The sequence below is a fragment of the Rhinoderma darwinii genome, chromosome 4 (genome assembly GCF_050947455.1).
Source record: "Rhinoderma darwinii isolate aRhiDar2 chromosome 4, aRhiDar2.hap1, whole genome shotgun sequence".
Lineage (NCBI taxonomy): Eukaryota > Metazoa > Chordata > Amphibia > Anura > Rhinodermatidae > Rhinoderma > Rhinoderma darwinii.
The window spans coordinates 126,871,606-126,887,592 of NC_134690.1; the positions used below are offsets into that span (position 1 = coordinate 126,871,606).

At 43.3% G+C, this 15,987-nt stretch overlaps 1 protein-coding gene across 3 annotated transcripts in view; it reads left to right on the plus strand.

The window, feature by feature from the left end:
- The window catches only part of SCHIP1 (schwannomin interacting protein 1), a 508,162-nt gene that overhangs the window by 420,873 nt on the left and 71,302 nt on the right, over nt 1-15,987 (plus strand). For 2 of the 3 annotated variants that reach the window (XM_075861554.1, XM_075861556.1), the window contains one exon: nt 4,454-5,038. In XM_075861554.1, coding sequence (XP_075717669.1) covers nt 4,454-5,038 — 585 coding nt within the window. Of the gene's footprint in view, nt 1-2,847; nt 3,038-4,453; nt 5,039-15,987 lie in introns of those variants that run through there. The other variant, XM_075861557.1, reaches the window with a different exon arrangement.

The window sequence follows — 15,987 nt, forward strand, 5'->3', positions numbered from 1 at the left end:
ATTTCCTCTAAGATATAAGCAGGGTCTTCACTCCTTTTGTGTGAAATGTTAATTAGTTTGGTCACTATGTAATGTCTGATTTTGTCTGTACATATTCCCTGTGAATTGTAAAGTGCTGCTCAATATGTTGTTGCTATTAATAGAGAGTATTATAAAATTATTCAGCAGATTCACTAAGAGTGGCGTTTCATATACCAGTATTTGTATGAAGCCTGCGGAAGTAAGAGTGCGACTTTCGACTTTCTTAGGGTGCGTTCACATATATCAGTTGTATCAGCATCAGTTTTTTTGTCTCTCAAGTGATTACAACTGATGCAAAAACTGATGCAAAAATGTATCAATTACCATCAGGCTTTTTCACGATTTTTACTACAAAACCATCAGTTGTCGTTAGTTGTCATCAGGTTTTACCATCCGTTTTTAACATCAGTTTTTACCACAATGGTCCACAAAATGGTAGTCTAGGCTTTGAAAATGTGCCCCTGTATATAGTGCCACACACCCCCTGTAGCTAATGCCACAGTGCCGTTTGTATATAGTGCCACACAACCCCTATACATAATGCTGCAGTGCCCACTTTAGATAGTACCACACCACCCCCTGCATATAGTGCCACACACCCCCTGTATATAGTGCCACACATGCCCCTGTGATAATGCCGCAGTGCCCTCTGTATATAATGACACAGTACCCCATGTAGATAATGTCACACAGCCCCCCTGTAGATGGCGCCACACACATGCCCCTGTAGATGCCGCAGTGCCCTTTATATATGCCACAGTACCCCCTGTGTATAATGCCATAGTACCCCCTGTAGATAATGTCACACAGCCCGCCTGTAGATAGCTCCACACAGCACCCACTGTTGATGGCGCCACACAGTGCCACATGTAGATTGTGCCACATAGCGCCCCCATGTAGATAGCGTCACCCCCACTGTATATAGTGCTATTCCCCTTACCCTGTAGATAGCACCACTGAAGCGCCCTCTAGCAGAGGAATCCTGGCCAGAGCATTACCGACGCTGTAGCCGGGGATCCCTTCTCGAAAGACCCCCTGAACGGAATCCCCGGCCACAGCATCGACAACGCTGTGTCCGGGGATTCCCTCATGGAGGACCCCCTGATGCCACTGTCCATATAGGGACAGTGAAGTCAGTGGCTACTCCTTGAGCGGAATCCCCGTTTCCAACACTGGCCGGGGATTCCATTCCAGGAGGAGCCCCTGGCGTCAATGTCCATTTATGGACAGTAACCCCAGGGGTTTCCTCTAGGAGCGGAATCCCTGGCCAGATCATCGGCAACGGGTATTCTGCTCAATCAGTAGCCACTGATGTCACTGTCCATATATGGACAGTGATTTCAAGGGCTTCCCTGAGCACAGTGCTTAAAGTAGCGCTGTGCTCAGGGAATTCTCGGCGAGCGGAGGAGCTCCCTCTGCTCCTCTGCTCTGAACTCATTCTGAAGCAGGGACCTGATCGATCCCTGCTTCAGTATTAAGTTCAACTGTGTCTGCGTCCTTAGGACGCAAACACAGTTGACAGCGGGACATACCCCTGGCCGCAGTATGAAGTTTTTTTGTTTTATTTGTTTGGCCATCGCTATATATCTACAGGAGGTGGCGCTGTAAGGCGCTATCTACGGGGGGAGCTGTATGGCGCTATCTACAGGAGGTGGGCTGTATGGTGCTATCTACAGGGGAGCTGTATGGTGCTATCTACAGGGGGAGCTGTATGGTGCTATTTACAGGGGGGCTGTATGGCACTATCTACAGGGATGCTGTATGGCGGTATCTCCTGGGGGGCTGTGTGGCGCTATCTACAGTAGGCTGTGTGGCATTAACTGGGAGGGGGATGTGTGGCGCTACATGAGAGAGGCTGTGTGGCACTACCTGGGAGGGGGGCTATGTGGCACTATCTACAGAGGACACTAAATTTATGGGGGTAGAAATTGGGGCCTAACTTCTATATGGGGGCACAAAGTGACGTTTTCTGCCATTTTACTGCCGTCGTGAGTAACTTTGCAAAAGGGCCCACATAAACCTGGAGCTGGCCCTGCTTCATGATGAAGAGTCATGTCGTCATGAAGGAAGACTGTGCCACTAGACTTCCTGTCCCCCACCAGCGCTATAAATTTCTATTAAAATCTTATAATCAGCGTGATGGGGGAAAGGAATGTATATTAGCGAGTGTACTCACATACTGCAGTGATTACACTGCTAATACTTTTCGGTCCCCACAAAACCCCTTTAACGTAATTGTGTATAAGGGGCGCCAATGCCCATCGGTAGACAATGCAGTCTAATATGTTACTTGTTAGTGGGAATGTCAACTGAACCACAAAAGGAGCAAACTATTATTCATTAGGGACTAGATGACTATCGGAAATGTCATGACATGTCAAAATGTGATTTTTTACTTTAAAATCAAGAATGGATGGAATTGTGTGTATGGAGGGAATATATTTGTAGACAGACATAGGGGCACTTTCATTTTTCCAGTACAATTATACTGAATGAAGCAAAGCTGACTAATTATATAGTATTTATATCACACCTCGTTTTAAGTACATGCACATGTATAATGTATGATATATAGAATATGTTATAATGCATTCATTTGTACATTATATGACTGCAGGTCATGGCTTTCCCCTCACAACCACCATAATTTCTACATGAATAGGGCTTTTGTACCACAAGTAGGGAGGGCGCGCCCTGATTCACCTAATTCTTTCTCCACTAGATGGCGCTGTCCACCAATGCAGCTACGCAAATTGCGCAGTTAGGCAGCACTCGGTATCCCAATCACGGCAAGCACTTACGTAGACTCCTGAATTCCTATTCCCGGCACTTTACGCAGTGACGTGCAGGGAGTGAGGAGTTTCCGGAGCTGTGGATGTGTGCCGGGCGGCGCCGGTATAGAGAGCTGAGGATCCGCTAGTGCTGCGGGTGAGGAGGAGGAGGGGGGGACACGTACAGCAGCGTCACACAGCGGCTCAGGGATGAGGGGTTACAAGGTACAGACTCCGGGCATCAGGTATGGGGGTATCATTGTGGGCTGAATGGCAGGAAAATGGCTTATTAGGACTAACCCTACTTTTTCACTCATACTCTGTCCACCTGTACAAATGCGTGACTAGGTATCTGTGTGTATATATATATATATATATAATCTACTATACGAATGTATGGTAGGGTCAGGTCTGTAGTATTAGGATAGATGCTGCCCAGCACATTGTATATGTCTAATCCGTTAAGTACCAGATCTTATCTTTAGGATCTTCCCTTGAGGGATCTCTTATTCTTCAGGCTGTATACTCCCTGCATCTTATCATGGCCTGCAATTTGTGGCAAGGACTGGGTACAAATGTTAGAAGTAGCAGCAATATACCACAAACATCACCCATCATACGGACACATAATAATGCCGCAGATCAGGTACATGTCAGGATGGCATTGGATGTTCATGTTGGACCGGGGGTGTAAAGACCAGTCACTGTACCCATATATATATATATATATACCATATCACAACTGAAAAGCCAAATATGCTGTGAATACTAGTATTACTCTGGTGTATGTAGACTTTTACTTTTCCCCAGCAGCTATACATTTTTTTATTTACAACGTGCTGTTCATGCTTTTATTTAGATTTATTGCTTCTTGTTGAACCTACACTGTTAAATAAACAGCAATTTCATAATATTTCCTTTTCATTGCAATATTTTAATTTACTGCTTATAAAGCTGACTCTGCCATGCCAATCTATATGCAGAAAACAGACTGCTGTTTATGGAAGCCTGTATTCTGCCGATGGAGCAGCAGACCGGGTACAAATGACCTGCTGCTGCCTGGTCTACCATAGGATTGCTTCCGATGGAGTGATTCAGATTGTAGGTACACAGTAAAAAAGAAAAAATGCTGTTTCTGTGGTTCCCTAATATTGTGAGTTCACCTTTTTAATAGCGCTGTAATAATAATGAATATTCACCCTGACACGTCTAGATATATGTATAATATATATATATATATATATATATATATATGAGTTCACATTTAACCGTATTTCACTCTGGCTTGTATTGCTGTAAGAGCTGCAGCGATGTGCCAGCACGAACGTTGATAGGTGAAATTTACGTCAGCAATTTGGCACGGTGGTAATTATCATGTGGCATATTAATATTGGGCACACTGCTTATTATCGCACTGTCACCGGTGTGTATGTCAAGACCTGTGTGACTAGTGTACAGCTCAGGGAGAGGAGGAGAGGAATCTTTACAGCCTCAGGGGATGGATATTCTTGCTGGCAGTTTCCAGTTGCTTCATGTTTTTTTTTCTCCATAGAGAGCAAGTATAGACAGGCTGCTAGACTTAGATGAAAAAGAAACACAAACTAATCTGTCTTTGTCCTTTCCTTCTTTCTCCTTGGCATGCTGGCGTGGCCGACCTGCAGGATTACAGAGAGGATGGCATGGATTTAGGAAGTGATGCTTGTAGTCGCTCAAGTTCCGAATCCAGCTCCAACAAAGTGACCCCTTGCTCAGACTGTAAGTCTTCCCCCAGCCTGGAGCTGGCTGCCCTGGAGGATTATGAGGAGGAGGACTTTATGGTGGATAAGGTGAGCGATGAGTGGGAGGATGAAGATGAGGAAGAAGAGATTGGTGGCGATGATGGCTTTCCTAAGGACAATTGTTTTTCAAGGACTGTCACGGCCAGGAGTATAGCAGAAGAGTTTGAGGACATTAAAGGTGGGCATCTTACTGCTACCAATGGAAACCCCTCTCATCGGCACAAATTAAATGGGAATTTAGTAAATGGGAAACCCCTGAATAGGGGAAAGCACAGCCCTCCCAAGCCTCAGAATGACTCTGTCCGGGGGCCTCCGCTGAACTCATTTCTTGGTTCAGGTGGTCTCATGAGGGAGGAATCCCAGCTCCCTACAATGGATTGGGAAGCCCTAGAGAAGCACCTGGCAGGACTACAGTTCCAGGAACAAGAGTCCAGGAACCAGAAGCAAGCGCGATCAAATTACACATCGGTAAGTCTTCTACTTTATTATATTTCTGTGTTTGCAACTTTTTTTTGCTCTACCAAGAGTTATTATTTTTTATTAGAGGTTATTGCATTCCAACCCAACGGTGGATGACGGGTCAGATATTGCGCTCCACGCAACATCTGCAGGTGTTACATTTGTTAGTAATAGTTAAAAAAACGAGATGAGTTGAATGTCAGCTTGCTACAAATATATATGTGTAACATCAGCTACAAAATACAGTATAAGCGCCTGAAAACACCTTCCTATGGCTTTCAATGGGAGTTCCACTTTGTAGTTAATATGAGGCATATTTTCTTGCCGCTGAATTAAAAAACGCTGCATAAAAAGACACTTGGGCCTCCTTCACACACACTATTTTCCTGGCATTTATGGCTTGTCCACACGTAGCGTAATTGCTGCGGATTTTCCATTCGGAATTGCGGACAGAAAATTTGCAGCAGAATACAGTAGCAGCAAAGTGGGTGAGATTTAACAAATCTTATCCACGTGCTGCGTAAAATTTCTGACCTGTGGTGCGTATTTTTCGTATCGCAGAATGTCAATTCCTGCTGTGGAAAGTGGACTGAATTGCTTTGTTTTTCAGAGGAGATGTCACCATCTTCCAGCATTGGGAAAAACGCAGCAAAATCCGCACCATTTTTTGCAGTAAGGGTCTGTTCACACGCACTAATTACGGACGTAATTCGGCCGTTTTTGCCCCGAATTACGTCCGAAAATAGCGCCTCAATAGCGTTGACAAACATCTGCCCATTGAAAGCAATGGGCAGACGTTTGTCTGATCACACGAGGCGTAATTTACGCGCCGCTGTCAAATGACGGCGCGTAAATAGACGCCCGCGTCAAAGAAGTGACCTGTCACTTCTTTGGCCGTAATTGGAGCTGTTATTCATTGACTCCAATGAATAGCAGCGCCAATTATGTCCGTAATGGACGCGGCGTTCAAGCGCCTGCACATGCCGTTACGGCTGAAATTACGGGGATGTTTTCAGGCTGAAACATCCCCGTAATTTCAGCCGTTACGGACGCCCTCGTGTGAACATACCCTAAGAGGCACAGGAAATGGTGCGGTTTTTCACACAGTGGAAACCCTGCCAGTTTCCGGGAAATTGCTGCAGAAATTTTGTGCAGCAATTCCGTTACGTGTGGACAAGCCCTTAAACTGCACCAAAAAAACGCTAAAGTTTTTCAACTGTATCATGCGTTTTTTATGGCATTTTTAGTGTCGTTTATTATCTGGTGCCATTTTGTACATGCTTTTTTTTCTGAAAAAACCCCATACCCAGAGCATTCTGCGTTTGGAAAGAAAACGCCACTTTTCACAGAGTTGCCGCAAAAAACGCCATTGAAAAGACACAAAAACGCAGCAAAACGCTGCATGTGAATTCAGCCTTGAAGTGTTTTATGAACAGACTTTTTTTCCATTTAAGTTAATTGACGGCTGTAAAATACATTCCGGATTCTCTGGTTTGCTATTTGGAGCTTATTTTGGGCATTTTGCAGGTGTTTATGCAGCTGGTTACTCTCCTGAAAAAAAGAAGCATGCAAAAAAAGGAGTGGTAGCCACTGGAGCCATTTTTCAAATGAACAGGAGGCAATTTATGTGCCTTGCTGGTCCACAGATTTGCCCTGCACCACTGAACTGCTCATTTTTTTTTTTTTTTTAGACAATTAGAAGGGTTTTTGGAGACAAAAGGAGAGCTATACTCTTCCCAATACAATTTAGAAAATGGCGCCTGGAGGAGGTTGGGTGGAGTTTTCGTAGTGATGTTTGGTAGTACAACCTCCATTGGGCTATATTCTGAAAAAAAAACGCCTCCAAAAACGCCCTAAAATATGCCTCAAAATATGCTTCAAACACCGTAAACTTCTGGATTTCAGAGGCTGATTCCTTTTTGAATCAGCCTTGTATTTTTCAGCCTGTAAAATATACCGCGTGAACTTAGCCTAAGGCTGGGTTCACACGACCTATTTTCAGATGTAAATGAGGCGTATTATGCCTCGTTTTACGTCTGAAAATAGGGCTACAATACGTCGGAAAACATCTGCCCATTCATTTGAATGGGTTTGCCGACGTACTCTGCCGACGACCTGTCATTTACGCGTCGTCGTTTGACAGCTGTCAAACGACGACGCGTAAAATGACTGCCTCGGCAAAGAAGTGCAGGGCACTTATATACATTATATGCAGGACACTTCTTTGAAACGTAATTTGAGCCGTTCTTCATTGAATTCAATGAAGAGCAGCTCAAATGATCGGCCGTCAAAGACGCCTCGCAAAATGTGAGGAGGAGCATTTACGTCTGAAACGAGGCAGCTGTTTTCTCCTGAAAACAGTCTGTCTTTTCAGACGTAAAAGCCACTTCTCGTGTGCACATACCCTAAGGGCAAGGCCCCACGTGGCGGAATTGCTTTGGAATTCCGCTGCGGACACTCCGCAGCTTTAATCCGCAGCGGACCCGTTTCTCCATTGCCTTCCTCTTCTTTTTAGTAGGGTTCGTTTAGACGATGCGGAAAATTCCGCTGCGGAGCATAGGCTGCGGTGCGGAATTTGGTGTCCGCAGCATACAATGGATGTTGCGGACCAGTGGCGGACTGGTTGCGGACTCATTGTGGAAGTTCTCCATTGACTTCAATGGAGATTCAAAATTCCGCAATGAAGTCCGCAGATGTCATGTACATGTTATGTGTGCTGCGGAGCGTATTGGTTTTTTAACATGACATTTCTTCATTCTGGCTGGACCTATGTATTTCTAGGTCTACAGCCAGACTGAGGAAGTCAATGGGGCTCCCATAATTACGGGTGACTACGTGTGTGCACCTGTAATTACGGGAGCGTTGCTAGGCGACGTCAGTAAATAGTAAAAACTGCCTAAAAACCTGCATCAAAACTGAATGTGTGAATCCAGCCATGACTGCAAAAGCCATGAACAGAGATGCCACACAGAGGCATGGGAGTCCCTGTTACTCCATACTGTGGAGCGGTAGACACTCTGTGTGGCACCATGTTATCCAGGGTGGTAGCATTGTGGTTTACTGCTGCAACACTGCTAAGTCACGTGAACGTAAGGGGAAAATTCACAAAACAATAGCATTTGCTCTCATTTATAGGACAGAACGCGTGCAGTGCCTATCATTTGCATTTGTCCTTTATATGGCCTTTAAACTCACAAATCAAATACCATTAATCTCGGGGGTCTCCAGGTTTATGGTCCGAATTTGGTGGCCATCTGGCCAAGAGCTTCGTGTTCGTTCCCTATTCTCTATCTTCAGTGACTGGCGTTGACTCGTGTCAACATTTTTCTTGTTTTTTTAAAGAACAGAATTTTCCTGGTAACAGTTATACATTCTATCGAATTGTTTTATTTCCTGATTTAATTACATTTATACATTTACACACGTTATATGTCTCATTTGGAGTTTTCATCTTCTGGATTCCATACCAATCTGACAGAAACAAAATAGGGTTAAAGGGGTTTTCACATGTCAGTCACTTATGGTTTACCCATAGAATATGCCATGAATATGTCTGATAGATGCAGATCCCACCTCTGGAACGCCAACCGCTGCATCCAAGCTGAGAATGAATGGTGAGGGGGCTGCAGTTTTCTCCATTCACTTGTATGGGCGTTAGGGAGACAACCAAGCAAGGGAACAGAGGAGGACAACTTATTGGTTATTTTCTTTATTTTAGGGGGAAATGTTTTTTAATATGTCACAAGGTGAACATGAGCTAATAATAAGTCTGTTAGTAGCTTATTATAGAAGACTGGTGCGTCGCAAGTTATTTTATGTTTAACACATCTGCTATTTTTACATGCCATATGGCCACCAGCTCCAGACACCACATGATTCACATTGAGTTCTGATTTTATATAAAACAAGGCTGAATAAGGTCATGTAGAATTTAGTAGCTTTCTGAACTAATCTAGGAGCCCTACTGACTTTTTTCATTGCCCGGGCAGTATTCGCTTCATAGGCATCAATAGGAAACAACCTAAAAACTTAGACATTATCACACTAAGTCCTAAGCAGGTAAAGATATATACACGCATAGGACATAACCCCAGGTGACCCACCTGTTTGTTATGGCAGAAGTCGGGCGGGTGCAGAATCCTTTAAAAAAAAGTCAATCTGAACCACTTACTTTTATGCAGAATGACTTATAGATTATATTTATCTACCATCTGTTTTTTTTGTGATACCAAATGTTTGTGTGTATTTTGGGACTGTTGTGCATTTTAAGTTTCTATATTCATGACAATATTTTCTTGATGTTGTCAGTACTTTAACCCCTTCCCTCTTTAGCCACTTTTGACCTTCCTGACCGAGCCTCATTTTTCAAATCTGACATGTGTCACTTTATGTGGTAATAACTCCGGAATTCTTTCACCTATCCAAGCGATTCTGAGATTGTTTTCTCGTGACACATTGGACTTTAAGTTACTGGCAAAATTTGCTCGATATGTTCAGTATTTAATTGTGAAAAACACCAAAATTTAGCGAAAAATTGCAAAAATTAGCATTTTTCTCAATTTAAATGTATCTGCTTGTAAGACAGGCAGTTATACCACACAAAATTGTTGCTAATTAACATCACCCATATGTCTACTTTAGATTGGCATCGTTTTTTGAACATCCTTTTATTTTTCTATGATGTTACAAGGCTTAGAACTTTAGCAGCAATTTCTCACATTTTCAAGAAAATTTCAAAAGGCCATTTTTACAGGGGCCAGTTCAGTTGTGAAGTGGCTTTGAGGGCCTTATATATTAGAAACCCCCATAAATCACCCCATTTTAAAAACTTCACCCCTCAAAGTATTCAAAACAGCATTTAGAAAATGTCTTAACCCTTTACACATGTCACAGGAATTAAAGCAAAGTAGAGGTGAAATTTACAAATGTCATATTTTTTTGCAGAAATAAATTTTTAGTACAATTTTTTTTATAACACAGAAGGTTTTACCAGAGAAATGCAACTCAATATTTGTTGCCCAGTTTCTGCAGTTTTAGGAAATATCCCACATGTGGCCGTAGCGTGCTACTGGACTGAAGCACCGGCCTCAGAAGCAAAAGAACACCTAGTGGATTTTGGGGCCTTATTTTTGTTAGAATAAATTTTAGGCACCATGTCAGGTTTGAAGGGCTCTTGCGGTGCCAAAACAGTCAAAATCCCCCAAAAGTGACCCCATCTGGGAAACTACACACCTCAAGGAAATTATCTAGGGGTACAGTGAGCATTTTGACCGCACAGGTTTTTTACAGAAATTATTGGAAGTAGGCCGTGAAAATTAAAATCAACATTTCTTCAAAGAAAATGTAGGTTTAGCGATTTTTTTTCTCATTTCCACAAGGACTAAAGGAGAAAAAGCCCGTAAAATTTGTAAAGCAATTTCTCCCGAGTAAAACAATACCCCACATGTGGTAATAAACGGTTGTTTGGAGATACGGCAGGGCTGAGAAGGGAAAGAGCGCTATTTGGCTTTTGGAGCTCAAGTTTAGCAGGAATGGTTTGCGGAGGCCATGTCACATTTACGAAGTCCCTGAGGAGACAAAACAGTGGAAACCCCCCACAAGTGACCCCATTTTGGAGACTACACCCATTGAGGAAATTATCTAGGGGTATAGTGAGCGATTTGACCCCACAGGTTTTTTGCAGAAATTATTGGAAGTAGGCCCTGAAAATAAAAATCAACATTTTTTCACAGAAAATGTAGGTTTAGCTTATTTTTACTCATTTCCACAAGGACTGAAGGAGAAAAAGCACCACAAAATTTGTAAAGCTATTTCTCCCGAGTAAAACAATGCCCCACATGTGGTAATAAACGGCTGTTTGGAGACACGGCTTGGCTTAGAAGGGAAAGAGCGCTATTTGGCTTTTGGAGATCACATTGAGCAGGAATGGTTTGCGGCGGCCATGTCACATTTGCAAAGCCCCTGAGGGGAAAAAACAATGAAAACGCCCAAAAAGTGACACCATTTAGGAAACTACACCTCTTGAGGAATTCATCTAGGTGCGTAGTGAGCATTTTGACCCCACAGATGTTTCATAGAATTTATTAGAATTGGGCAGTGAAAATAAAAACAATCCTTTTTCTTCAATAAGACGTAGCTTTAGCGCAAATTTTTTCATTTTCGCAACAAATAAAGGAAAAAAAAGAACCCAACATTTGTAAAGCAATTTCTACCAAGTACGGCAATACCCCATATGTGGTGATAAACTGCTGTTTGGGCACACGGCAGGGCTCAGAAGGGAAGGACCGCCATTTGGAGTGCAGATGTTGCTGGATTGGTTTCTGGGCGCCTGTGGGCCCAAAACAGTGGAAACCCCCCAGAAGTGACCCAATTTTGGAAACTACACCCCTCAATGCATTTACCTAGGGGTGTAGTGAGCAATTTAACCCTGCAGGTGTTTTGTAGAAATTAGTGTGAACTCGATGTTGCAGAGTGAAAATGGGATTTTTTCCACAGATATGTGGACAATATGTGGTGCCCGGCTTGTGCCACCATAACAAGACAGCTCTCTAATTATTATGCTGGGTTTCCTGGTTTTAGAAACACCCTACATGTGGCCCTAATCTCTTGCCTGGACAGTCGACCAGGCTCAGGAGTGAAAGCGTACCATGTAAAATTGAGGCCTAATTTGGCGATTTACAAAGTATTGGTTCACAACTGCAGAGGCTCAGATGTGAAATAATAAAAATAAACCCCTGGGAAGTGACCCCATTATGGAAACTGCGCCCCTCAAGGCATTTATTAAGGGGTGTAGTGAGCATTTTCACCCCACAGGTCTTTTCCATAAATGAATGCGCTGTGGATGGTGCAAATTAAAAATTTATATTTTTCCCTAGATATGCCATTCAGTGGCAAATATGTCGTGCCCAGCTTATGCCACTGGAGACACACACACCAAAAATTGCTAAAAGGGTTCTCCCGGGTATGACGGTGCCATATATGTGGAAGGAAACTGCTGTTTGGGCACGCTGTAGGGTTCAGATGGGAGGAAATGCCATTTGGCTTTTGGAGCGTGGATTTTGCTTGGCAGTAGTTTTGTTTGGAGTCTTACTGGTGTTTCCGTTTATAATGTAGGGCATATGTAAGCCGGGCGGAGTATATAAGGGGCATAGTCAGGTGGTATAATAATGGGGTAAAAAAAAACAATAAAATAATCCATAGATGTGTGTTACGCTGTGAAGCAATCCTTTCTGCACAGGCCGGTGTCGCACTGATATATGGCGTCCTTTATTATCCCCCTTTTGATCCACATTCCGCGCCTTTGTAGTTTGGGGAATTTTGCTAGGAAGTGTTGTCCTGGTATAATACGGGCACCGTCGCTTCCAGCGGATATGTTTGGGCCCTCCCTTTCCTGGTTCCCTAATTTTAGGTCCTTGATAAATCGCCTCTTCAAACAGAAGAAATGTTCCCCTCGGACACAACTGCATATTTTTTTATTTCCTGACTTATTGGAGCCATAACTAATTTTATTTTTCATAGACGTAGTGGTGTGAGGGCTGGTTTGTTGCGGGACGAGCTGTAGTTATTATTGGTACCATTTTGGGGTACATGCAACTTTTTGATCACCTTTTATCCTATTTTTTGGGATGCTAGGTAAACAAAAAAACGCAATTCTGGCACAGCTTTTTTTTTTTTTTTTTTTTTATACAGCGTTCACCACGCATTATAAACTACATGTTAACTTTATTCTGCGGGTCAGTACGATTCCGGCGATACCTAATTTATAGAACTTTTTTATGTTTTACAACTTTTTGCACAATAAAATTACTTTTGTAAAAAGAATGTATTTTTTCTGTCGCCAAGTTGTGAGAACCATAACTTTTTTAATTTTTTTGTCGACGCAGCTGTATGAGGGCTTGTTTTTTGCGGGACGAGCTATAGTTTTTATAGGTACCATTTTTGGATACGTGCGACTTTTTGATCACTTTTTATTCTAACATTTGTAGGGCAAAGTGACTAAAAAACAGAAACTCTGGTAACGTTTTTTACGTTTTTTTTTACGCTGTTCACCGCGTGCAATAAATAATATAATATTTTGATACCTCAGGTCGTTACGGTCGCGGCGATACCAAATACATATGGTTTATTATTATTTTTCAATAATAAAGGACTTGATAAGAGTAAAAGGGGGATTGTGTTTTATTTGATTACTTGAAACTTTTATTGTTTTCAAACTTTTATTATTTGCACTTTTTTTTACACTTTTTTTATACTTTTTTTAAACTTTTTCTCAAGTCCCACTAGGGGACTTGAAGGTCCAACGGTCAGATATTTTTTTTTTCTAATACATTGCACTACCTATGTAGTGCAATGTATTAGATCTGTCAGTCATTCACTGACAGCAAGCCGATTAGGCTTCGCCTCCCGGCGGGGCCTAAATCGGCTTCCGTAATGGCAGAGCAGGAGACCATTGTGTCTCCTGTTGCCATAACAGCAGTCGCCAGTCCTGATTGCCTGTCAGGGCTGGCGATCTGCTAGTAACCGCTACGATGCAGCAATCGCTTTCGATTGCTGCATCGAAGGGGTTAATGGCAGGGATCGGAGCTAGCTCCGGTTCCTGCCGTTACAGGTGGATGTCAGCTGTACAGTACAGCTGACTTCCACCACTGATGACGCCGGATCAGCTCCTGACCCGGCGCCATCTTGCCGGCAGCTACGGAAGCCGATCAGGCTCCGCCGCCGGGCGGATCTTGACCGGCTTCGGTGCTAGGCAGACCGGGAGGCCAGTATTAGGCCTCCGGTTGCCATTGCAGCCACCGGAACCCCGGCAATTTCATTACTGGGGTTCCGATGAGCTGCAAACACCTTAAGTGCAGCGATCGCGTTTGAGCGCTGCACTTAAGGGGTTAATGGCGGGGATCGAAGCTAATTTCGGTCCCCGCCGTTACAGCCGGATGTCAGCTGTAAGATACAGCTAAGATCCGGTGATGATGGCACCGGCTCAGCTCCTGAGCCGGTCCCAAACATTCGGCGTACATGTACGGCAAGATGCGGGAAGTCAATGCTTTCCATGACGTACATGTACGGAAAATGTCGGGAAGGGGTTAATATGAGATGTTTCAATATGGCATCTACCTACCAGAATAATTCCTATACCATATATACCTGGCTATGTGACTGAACACTGCTGTAGATGAAGGATCCCTGTAGGTTCTAGGTATCCTAAAACATTCCTGGGTTTTATACCAGTCATCTTTTTAAAGGGGTTGTCCAGTTTGAGCAAATAAAGTTTATTCTGCCAATACACTTTCCCATACATTTAAAAACAGGTATACCAACGTATACCAGCCTGATAGAGGCCAAAAGGACGCTCTTTTGACCTCCATCAAGCTAATGATCCCTATGTACACATTGACCATGTATGTTCGGAGCTACCATGGACTACACCCCAAACGTATATTACAAACGTCATGTGAACAGAGCCTATATTTGAGCTGATAACATGACCAAGACAGATATTTAAAACAATTGTGTAGCTGTGTCCTACTATGCAGTCATTAGATATAGGCAATTTTACTTGCTATTTATTTGCCTTAGTTTTGACCTGAATGCTTTTAAAATTCTGCTTATTAGGACATCGCTATGATCATAACTCCAGTATTGTGGCTAAAGAAAGTCTGAGGTACACGTCTTACTCAGTAGAAGTCTAAGCGGCTGCTCTCTCTCCCCCATACTCTGCACTGCAGCGATCGCCCCTACAATCACATCGGGAAGTCACGGCATTGAAGCTGATTTCTGTTAAATTACAGCAAGGATAAAAATATTATATTAGTGAAACTAAGAAAAAGATGCATGGCACTCACCCTTCCAGACCTTTAACACAGTATTTATTTCGTGTGGAGGCAGGTTAAAAACAGGAGACTAGCGCATAGCAGCCGGCCTACAGCCGTTTTGCATCTCCAAACACTTTCTCAAGGCCTGATGGGATCAAGCGTTTTTTATATTGGTAAAGCAATACATCCGCTATTTAAGCGGTTTTGTGAACATATGTACTTGCAAGGTACAGGGAAAGGATCGCTGAAATTGATCAGCCATATGGGGGAGGTACATGGGGGGGGACCCCAAATGTATGTTTGCAGGATTGCAAAGCGTATTCACTCCCACAGAAGGAAGTGACAGACATGTTAAATTGCTAAATGTGAAGCCACTTGGATTATTAGAGCGGAGGCGCTAGGACCTTTGGGTCTAAATTATAGTAATGACCTATTCGCATTTCTTAAAGAAGAACGCCCATGAAATTATTTTTTTCTTTGCCCGTTTTTAATCGGCATCTTGCACATGTAAATGATATTTATTTGCTCACCGAGAGTCTATTATACAAAATGCAGGCTCCGTTCGGCTCCCCCATGCGGTCACTCGCCGATTCACACAGCGTCTTATGTTTGGATCGAAAACCAGTTTCTCTATGTAAGTCTATAAGAATGTGAATGTCATAGACTTACATAGAGAAACTGGCTTCCGATCCACACATAAGATGCTTGTAACAGGTGGGAGGGGATTTAGGATTATTACAACCCCGCAGAGGAAATTGCACAGCAAGAACTTCAGACGACGCAGGTATAAGATGCTGAACATCACTTTACTCCAACAGAGGCACCATCTTCATGGTTACAATATTTTGTACATAAGCTTGACGTTTCACTAATAAATAGGCTCTAGGTTATGGAATTGCAATTTGAGCGATTTCCCCAAAGGCTGCTGGAGAGTGCTGGGAGAGAGAGTGCACATAAAACCGCAACCCCGAATCCGTCACAACTCTGATCAACAGTGTCTACGACGACCCTTAGGTATTCGCCGTAGCCGACCACAAGGTGGGATGGACTTTGTTGCTCAGGACCCAGGTTGTCTTAGCAGAGTTCAGCATTGGATAGGAGGTGCAATGCAGACTAACCTGAGCAGGAAACCAGACAGCCAGGGGT